The sequence below is a fragment of the Vicia villosa genome, linkage group LG3 (assembly GCF_029867415.1).
Source record: "Vicia villosa cultivar HV-30 ecotype Madison, WI linkage group LG3, Vvil1.0, whole genome shotgun sequence".
In the NCBI taxonomy this organism is placed as follows: Eukaryota; Viridiplantae; Streptophyta; class Magnoliopsida; order Fabales; family Fabaceae; genus Vicia; species Vicia villosa.
This window is the reverse complement of record NC_081182.1, coordinates 77,562,050-77,572,088: the sequence shown is the minus strand read 5'-3', so window position 1 is coordinate 77,572,088 and position 10,039 is coordinate 77,562,050. Positions and strand designations below refer to the sequence as shown.

Below are 10,039 nucleotides of genomic sequence, written 5' to 3'. Positions count from 1 at the left end.
GCATTATGTCATTTGCTTTTTTTAAAATCAAGCAAAAAGGTAAGTCTTGTATGGTTTTGTTAAATTTTAATTACAATCTTTAATATTTTTTCTTTCTGTATTATACAAGGTAATCAGAACCGGACCGGACCGGCCAGTTCGACCGATTAAATCGAAAACCGGGCCTACATCCGGTTCTACAATGGCAGATAGCCGTTTGAACATAAAACCGAAAAATAAACCGTTAAACCAGTCTAAAACCGCTAAAACCGGACTAAACCGGCGGCTCACGTGGTTACTGCGGTTAGACCGTATTTGGGTGTTTCAAATAAACATTGATTGTTTTGCGTCTCATAAGAAGGAGAAGGAGAAAAGTTATGTTCTTCTTTATTGATGTAAAAGCTTTTTTTGCATTCTTTTTAATATAAATGCATGTAGAATAGAATATTAGAAGGAAGGCTGGGGTTAAAAATTGTTTGCAGAAGAAAACTACTAATGGATGAAAGGCAGATGTTTTAGTTGCGGCGGCTGTTAGCTATCAGATTTATGTGTCTTGTATTTAAATCTAGGGTTCTTTTTTTGGTTAGTGAATGTGCTCCATGGACTTGCAACGAAAATGGGCTTATAAATGATAGTCCAAACTTGTAAAAAGAAACTAATACTAGTAAGTGATACATAAATAATTAGAGTTTTATTTTATTTTTTTAAAATAAAAATTGGAGTAATGCAAAATTAATTCTCTTTACAATTTAAGATAAAATCAATGTAAAATTAATATTATTTTGATTAATGCAAAATTAAATCTTAAAAATTTATTATTATGAAATATAAAAAATTAATTTATAATTAACAAAATATAATATATGATATATTATATTAAAATAGTAAAAATTACTATATTCTATTAATACCGGTCTGATCCCGGTTAGACCCCGGTCAAACCTTTAAACCTTAAACCCTTGTCTATACCGGTTCAATTACCGGTCCGGTTTTAATTACCTTGGTATTATATACTATGAACTAATTCTGTTTCATTCTATATTATACTATGAAAGTTGGAGAACGAAAGTTATGTGAGCATAATGATAATGGTAGATTGGCTAATATCAATTTCATAATAACTTATTAAAAAATTTAAATTATTAATTTTAATAATAATTTGTTTGGTTTGATGATTCATCACGATTTAAAAATTGTTATTAGTATATAGTTTCATCTGTGTCGGAGAGTTATAATCTGAATCAAATGTACTCAGTTTATTAACGTTTAAGTAAATTAAAACGTTTCAGTCCCTCAATATTAAAATTTTTATTACCACAATATTATGTATGAATTTTTCATATTTGACTATCATATCACTTTTATAAGATCATAAGGATAAAAATATAATTTATTATAAAACCCCTCTCATCCTCTCTTGAACCAAACACATTTTTAATTAAAACCCCTTCATTCCCCTCCTCTCTCTTATTCCCCGAGACCCTTCTTTGTCTGCTCATCTGGTGAAACGCAAGGATATGGATGCCATGTTTGATGATTATGTAAATCATTTGGTACCAGATGAGGCATAGAGTACCATAGCACCAAAAAATTTGGGCTACGTGGACGGTTACATCTGATGGTTCTTCCAGGTGTCCTATCCATATTTGGTACAGAATGCTCCAAGGCCCTGTCAAAGTTATTATTTTGTTGCATTTTTTAGTAGATTAATAGACTTTTTTCTATTTCAATTAAAATTTTCACCTTTATAAGTATTTTGAGTGCTTGATAACTATGATTAACCATCAAACAACCAAAATAAGTATTTTTAAGAATAAAAAAGAATTACGTATAACACCAAAGTTCAGCAATTCAAATCACATAATATTGTCTAACAAAACAAAAAGAGTGAAACACTTTAAATCCTAATCATCATGGTAAATAATATTAGATGCAACTCTTAGAGTAAGTTGGACCTTCTTTTTCTGTATTTAATATTTTTTTTTTTGAAAAAATTAAGCGGGCTTGGCGAGCCAACTCGTGCCGTTACGTCTTTAGCTTGCAAAGTTTTTTTGTTTTGGCGAGGTGGGCTGAGCGGGTAGGTGGGCCAAAAATCCCAACCTAACCCACCATTTTTGGCGGGTGGACGACCAACGGGTGAGAGGGCCGGCCTGACGGGCCACAACCCGTTTTAACACCCCTAATACATATTAGTCGTGGTGTTACCTAATTGCAACACTCGATTGATACATGCTCTAATAAATCTATGCCTACAAGGAGTAAACCATGTGTCTTTCACATAATCAATGAATTGACTACAATCAACACAAGCTTTATCAAGTTGTTGCAACCTTTGATCTTACACCACTTTATCGCTAGCCCAAACAAGATCAGTTTATAGTGCGTTTGTCGCCTCTTACATATTATGCACAACATATTGCTTGAACAATTTTGATGATGTTAAATCAATAAAATAAAGTAACTATCCTTGGAAACACAATTAAGTTAATTTATCATTAAAGCAAGATCCATATCAGTCAACATCACATGTGGATATAAGCATTCCTTTCGAAATAATTGTTTTAGCTTATCTAATACCCAACAAAAATTCTTCGTATGCTCAGATTCCATATAAGTAAATGCAGCTTACAATGATAACTCGGTTGATGACATACCGACAATTTCAAACAGAAGTTGTCTATATTTATTTGTCTTGCATGTGTTGTCCATAATTAACACAATTAGAAAATATTGAACAACTTGACTGGATATGAGTGGACCTAAAAATCATTTTTCATAACATTTGAGTCATATTTTCTTATACTCTAGTAAACATAATATGCATCCTCCATCATATTAAACAAATGTTGTATCTCAGTTTTAGGACCTTTGATCTCATTTTGTAACTTACTCTTATGTTTATATATTTGTATGATTCGAGTGACATTTAGAGGATCTCGCTCTTGCAAGGACAAAAGCATGTGTCTGGGTGGAACATGACGCTTTATCAAATCTATAACATGTTTGTGCTCACTTATATTTTGACGACCAACAAAAGCATAACCTTTAAGTCTATCTGGAAAATTGTGGTTGTGAAATTCACATTCACATCAATCTTCCATATTGAACCATCTTTAAACAATGTTGATTTGATTTTAAATGTATAACCATATTTTTAGTAGCACTTTGTGTTGCACTATCCAATTTCTTGTATTTTCCACCTTTATCATAATTAAATATTAATTTTTTGCTCTTTCCTCTCTATCTAAATGAGTAATAATGACAATCACTTTATATCTTATTCTAACTTCCTTAACCCACCTTATTACCTCTTTTGGTGTATCAAATTTATGCGTAGTTGAGAATACATCAGTGTTATCTCACATGTATGATTTTATCACATATCAATAAAGGAATCTCCATATTTGTGAACATAAAAAAGTCCATTTAAATTACTCGTAGGTGAGTATTTCAATGAACAAAATTGACATAAATCAGAATACTTATATCTAAATTATTCGGTGGTTAATATCAGAAAACATTGATACAAGTTATCCAATAAAGAAAGATAGATATAAAAAAAATTTGATAGCAATTTTTTTGATAATCACCAATACATATTGGATTACTTGATTTATACTAACTCGATGAAATAAAATATGTATCAGATGCATATTCACTAATTTCAAAAAAGTTACTCCCTCCGTCCCATAATGAGTGACCCAACATACTATTTTACAAAGATTAAAAAAAAATAAAAAAGTAAGAGAGAAAATGTAATTTTTACTATAGTACCCATAGTATTTATTGAAAATGTTAAACTTTTTATTAATTAGAAAGTAGAATTAAAAAAAGTGTATTGAAAATTAAAATATATTTTTTAAAACATTATTTTATTTCGAATGAGTCATTCATTAAAGGATGGAGGGTGTAAATAAAATAGTCAAAGTTGATTGTTCAAGAATTTCATATGTAAAAATGATAGTGAGAATTTTTTTTAAAATTATAAAGGTGGAAGAATAAGTATAGGAGTACAGAATAATTACTATTTTTTACTTTTAAATATTAAATATATAACTTATTTGACAATTCTACTCGAAATCATTTCCATTTGTTATTGTGCATTTTGCACTCTTATCATGAGTTTTGTTTAAGTGTAAAAAAATAGTTACAAGTTACTTGCATAAAATATTTGAGTCCAAGTCACGAAATGGGTTGTCTAGTAACAGAGTGAAAGTTGAGTCTCCTACTGACTGCGCGTCAAAGTTGAAGTTTTCTCACAGGGTAAGAAGAAAATGTATTTTTTGATAAAAAAAAAGAAGAAAATGTATTTTCATGCTTAAAAAAAGAAAAACCTATTTCAAGAAGAAAATAGAAGACTCAGAAACATATTTTGACTTATCTATCATCCAACTTGGACTACAAACTCAACAATTTATGTCTAATAGAAAACAGTACTAATTTATTTAAGAAAAAACAATTTATTAGTAGTTTGTCCGATTCTTTGGTTTGAAATTTGTAACTTTTTTTCTAAAATAATTGATTTATAAATATTAATAACTTATTATGTTAATGCATAAATATAAATAAACACTGCAATCATAATTTGAACTCTAGACAATTAAATCACATTTATTTAACCCAAATAATATATACTCACATAAGAGTTGAGTTATTCCAACAACATTTAAAGTTGTTTATTTTGAATTTTGTTTTAAAATTAATTTTTAAAATTAAAAACTAAAATTTTACAACAACTCTTGAATGATTCATATTTTTTTTCGTATAAACCATATTAAAAAATTTAAATTATCTATAAGTTAGGGCAAACTTTAATTATAACAAAATTAATTAATTGTGTTGATTATAATAACATATTTTATTTTATTTTTTGAAATATTTTTATCAACTATAATTAATAAAATGGTTAATTAAACAAAAAAAATTATAAATAAAAATATAATAATGAAAAATAATAATAAACCATGCGTTTGTAGTCTAAAATAACAAATAGTTTGAGATAAAAATATATTGCAAAGAGGCTCTATAGCCTATATCTCAACAAACTTCAGTTATTTAATCTTCATTAAAATACATATATTATAGAAATGAAATACATGTAGTTATAAAATTTTATATTCAAATAAATTATAGAAATTTATAGTCAATATTTTACAAATTGAACTTATTAGATAAAGTTTTATTGGAGTATATTTTTAATCTTCAATGTGATTAGTGAAAAAGTGAAGGGAGAAAAGAAGACACCAACATAGGAACACGAGTGAGTAATGATTAGAAGAAACACTTGGTTGTGTAGGTCCCACTTTAGCTTTGAATTATTGACTTTGACCAAGCACACGGGTCAACAAAGATTGAGTAGGATTTCAGAAACAGCAACGAAGAAAAGTCTCACTTTCCTCTCTACTTCTTTTTCTCTATTCCACCGCAAAACCTAACACTATAAAACGACCACGCATCCTGATACTCTCAATCACCTTCACAATCAAAACCTTCTCCACTTTCCTCTACTTATTTATTCATCTCTAAACAAATCACACACAAAGATCCAACCATGGAAAGCAAATTTCAAACCTCAGTTTTACTTGAGTTGTCAGCAACAGATGATATTGAAGCTTTCAAAATTGAAGTAGAACAAAAGGGTTGTGATGTAAACGAGGCAGGGTTTTGGTATTGTAGAAAAATTGGATCAAAGAACATGTGTTACGAAAAGAGAACACCCCTTATGGTTGCTTCTTTGTTTGGAAGCACTAGGGTTGTCAAATATATCATTCAAACTAACATGGTTGATGTCAACAAGCAAACTGGTTCTGAAAATGTCACTGCTTTACATTGTGCTATTGCTGGTGGCTCTGAATCAACCCAAGAGATTGTCAAGCTCTTAATTGATGCTGGAGCTGATGTTGATGATTGTCTTGATGAAATAATTAAGCAGAAATTTCCTGTGCTTAATTCAAAAGAATTATTAGGCAGTGAGAAGAAAGAGTATCCTATTGATATATCATTGCCTGATATAAACAATGGTGTTTTTGGAACGGATGAGTTTAGAATGTATAGTTTCAAGGTCAAGACTTGCTCAAGGGGTTACTCTCATGATTGGACTCAGTGTCCATTTGTTCATCCTGGTGAGAATGCTAGAAGGAGAGATCCAAAGAAGTACCTTTATAGCTGTGTTCCGTGCCCCGAGTTTCGCAAGGGGACATGCCAGAACAAAGATGCATGTGAATATTCACATGGTGTTTTTGAGTCCTTGCTCCATCCTTTACAATACAGGACAAGGCTTTGTAAAGATGAGATAAGATGTTCAAGAAAAGTGTGTTTCTTTGCTCACAAACACGAAGAGTTGAGGCCTTTGTATGCTTCTACTGGTTCAGCTATGCCTTCACAAGAGTCTTTACCAACTTCAAATGTTTCAACTCCCAAAAGTGAAAACTTGTGGCAGAATGAAGTCAACCTTACCCCACCTTCCTTGCAGCTTCCTAATAGGGAGCTGAAAAGTGCTTTGAGTGCAAGAGATTTGTATCATGAAACGGACCTGTTACATAGCGTTTCTATGCAACCATCAACTCCTTCTCAATTACAATCTATGAGTAGGCTTCAGTTGAACCAAAACAGGAACCATGTTCAAGCAAGTTATCCTTTCAACAACTTTGCTTCCCCTCCTGCAAGAAAATCATCAGCTTTTGGATTTGATTCATCTGCTGCTATGGCTGCAGCAGTGATGAACTCAAGATCTTCAGCCTTTGCGACACGAAGCCAAAGTTTTATGGACCGTAGTGTGGCACGACACCATATCAGTGCTTCTGAATACAACCGAAGGATGAACTACGGATTGTCTGACTGCATTTCACATGATGGGGATGATCCGAACAAATTCAAAAAATCTGCTTCTTTTGGGTTTAGGAATACTATGGTAGGTGTGTCACAGCCAGAATATGTTGAACCGGACGTCTCTTGGGTTCATTCTTTGGTTTCTTCTGAAAGTTCTGAGATATTTGGTGCTGAGAAGCAGCATTATGGTCTCTATAAACAAATGTCATCACCATGGGCAGAACAGATTGTAGCATAAATTGCCTCTTGATTTTTTTTTACTAAGTGTCACTATTATCTATTTATTTAATTGTTAATTGAAATGTTAGCATTCAAATTACCTAACAGTATAGTTAGATATAAGAAGAGAGGTGATGCTAAGAAAAAAATTTCAGGCTAGTCCAGAGAATTATATAACATGTATATTTTCTTCTTTCTCAAGGAAAGAGATTTTACACAATGATACCTTAGACTAATTACTTAGTTAGATTATTCTGTTATAACTTATAAGGTGGCACTTTCAGCATAGTAATCAATTTTCTATTTTGACTCTCTTTGGTTTTTGGATAATTGTTAAGTCTCTCTATAAATGGTGTCCTTCTTCTCTATTATTGAGATAGAAAAATTTACTTGTAAAACCTATCATCTATTAGTAATAGAACCCTATTATGGTTATTCATAAATTCTCCTTCTTCCTCTTTCAATTCTTTCCTTTAGTGTTACATTGATATGTGTTGCACTCCAAAATTTGCCCATCTAATTTTACCTCTAACTGGCTTATTGCTTTATAATCATTCGCATATTAGGTCATCTAACGTCATGCATCGTCAGTTAATAAATCTGGCTGAGGATCAAGGGTGTTGAAATACTAGGGTTTTAATTGTTCTTTGCCTGAGCTTACTAAGTTTAATCAATTAAAGATGAGATTAAGGTCTCATGGCTTCAAGTTTCATCACCAAGGGATTTTCAAGATATTGGCTAAGGTATAATTCATGGATCCTTTATGATTAAAGTATTGCTTTGGATTTAAGACCATCTTTGAATCATAGCACAAAAGAAGAACTTGAAGATTTATTTTATTGAAGGCATCATTCTTTCGTTACTTATCATACAAGTTTGGGCAGATCGGTGAATTGAGTTGATTCAAGGGTTTCATTGAAGATAACATTTGATTGGAATCTGTTTGTTGAAACTAGAAGTGGATTCGAATTCAAGGACAATTAAAGTGAATTAGAGTTCTCAAGCATTTGTGTCGGATTTCCATATGAAGAAAAAGAAAAAAGAATTCTACAATTCATCAAAAATACAATTCCATTACAAGATATAAATCCAATTGCACCATTACCAATTTCATTACAAGACCAAATTCAATCCGTTACAAGATTCGGTTAAATCTACACCACATTGCAAGCTATCGTGTTCTTAATCCTAAACTTCATCATGAGTATCTTTCTTCAAACTTTAATCCATCATCTCTTGTTCAGGAGAATGAAGCAGACCTGCAAAAAATATCATCTTAAGTTATTGTTCAACCCATCAAGTCCACCAGCCAATTCAACATCCATTTCAAAGCAAATATCATACACCGGCAACCAAACCCACTGCAACATGTTACAAACCAAGCTAACTGATTTCAGTTACAAGCCTATTCAATCTTCATACAGCATAACTAAATTCCTAACTGTCAAAACGACAAACCTATAGCCTCTCACTAACTGTCAAACTGGCTTCTAACCGAACTTGTAACCAACCTACAAACACATAACAGAATTCCAACCACCTGCAACTAACTTTTTCTCACTACAACTAACAGTGGCATAACCAATTGGTAACTAACTATATCAGAATCAGTTACAATCCCTAACAAATCCTATAACAGAATTTAACTGAGTTACAACAGAAATCAGAGATTGAACTAACCTGAGAAGATCTATATAACAGGCTTCTCCACCTTCATTCAAGCCTCCTCCACCACTTCAACCATTTTTTCTTTCTCTTCCTGAACCACCTTCTTCACCTCTCTCGATTCACATACACTTCCATTCATTTTCGAACCTTCAACACTGCTCCTCACCTTCATCATCTTCAAACCTTCATCCTCCAATTCGTCTTCTTTGGCCATCACTTCATCACCCTCAATCCACAATCTCAACTCTCCCATTCTGCAGAACATGCAATGAAAAATTCAGAAAAAGGGAAGAACAAATTCACAAACAAAAATCAAAGAGAAAACTCACGACAATCTTCATCCCCTCTTGATTCAAGAGCTTCAGATACTCTCCATTGAATCGTCTGTCATTGTTCTTCGTCGTCCTCAATCGTCACCACGCCACAACATCGGCAAGAACAACATCAGCATCGCCATCATCGCACCGCACAGTGTTCATCATCATCAACGCGCTCACAACTTCAGTGACTTCGCGACAATGTCCGTCATCATCATCAAATGCAACGAGAAGGAGAAAGAGATCGAGAAAGACCTCGAGACCGGAGAAGAGAGCTTGATAAGAGCGTCGCCGTCGCAGTGATCGGAGAAGAGATGAAGTCGCCGCCGCGCCTTTATTCTTGTGAAGAGGAGAAGAATTGAATTCGTGTAATCTCAAAGGTCACTCACAAAAAACCCTAGTCCCTCTTTCTATTTCATTTCGTTTTTTATTTTATTTAATTGATTAATTCTGTTAATTAATCTGAATAGAAATTTGACATTAGATCAACTCAACATGCTAAGCCCTTGCTATCCACCACCATAAAATCAATATGCACCCCCCTGTTTCCATCTTTTTTGGTCTAGATTTTATTAAATTTTTGCCATTTCTTCTTAGTAAATGAAACTAATTTTTCTTATCCTTTTTAGGCTTTGATACTAATTTTTGTCGTATAAAAAATAATCACAAAAAATATTAGTTTTAGGCTATTTGTTTTAGTCTTTTACTTGATTTGTAATCCATTTGCTCTCATAAAAATCAATATAAAAATAGTAGTATTTTTAATCCATTTTTGTACTATATTTTTGACTTGATATTTCATGCTTATGTGTGATTTTGTACCATTGCGCCATTCTCAATTTTTGCTTCTAATGTGACTTTATTTTTATGTCTCTTTAATTCCTAACTTTAGGTAGAAACCATGATAACATTAGGATCTAGAAATTCCCTTTTTAACATTAGGCTAGTTATTCATTTTAGGCTAGTCTTTCATTCCTTTTTCTTTTCAACTTTAAAACATTTAATAAAGGAAGAGGCGGATCACACTT

The 10,039-nt window shown here is 32.0% G+C and overlaps 1 protein-coding gene and 1 long non-coding RNA gene across 2 annotated transcripts; one reads left to right on the top strand and one right to left on the bottom strand.

Annotated features, from left to right (window-relative positions):
- The first annotated feature begins 5,406 nt into the window (after positions 1 to 5,406).
- On the top strand, positions 5,407 to 7,338 carry LOC131661958 (zinc finger CCCH domain-containing protein 29-like). The gene has a single exon (XM_058931622.1). It carries the CDS (start codon positions 5,531 to 5,533, stop codon positions 7,043 to 7,045), a length of 1,515 nt encoding a protein of 504 aa, XP_058787605.1. The 5' UTR covers positions 5,407 to 5,530; the 3' UTR covers positions 7,046 to 7,338.
- Positions 7,339 to 8,022: 684 nt separating this feature from the next.
- On the bottom strand, positions 8,023 to 9,417 carry LOC131661959 (uncharacterized). Its single transcript, XR_009301321.1, has 3 exons — positions 9,024 to 9,417; positions 8,707 to 8,948; positions 8,023 to 8,285 (listed from the first exon to the last, which is right to left on the bottom strand). It is a non-coding gene; the product is annotated as an uncharacterized LOC131661959 (long non-coding RNA).
- Between the last annotated feature and the right edge of the window lie 622 nt (positions 9,418 to 10,039).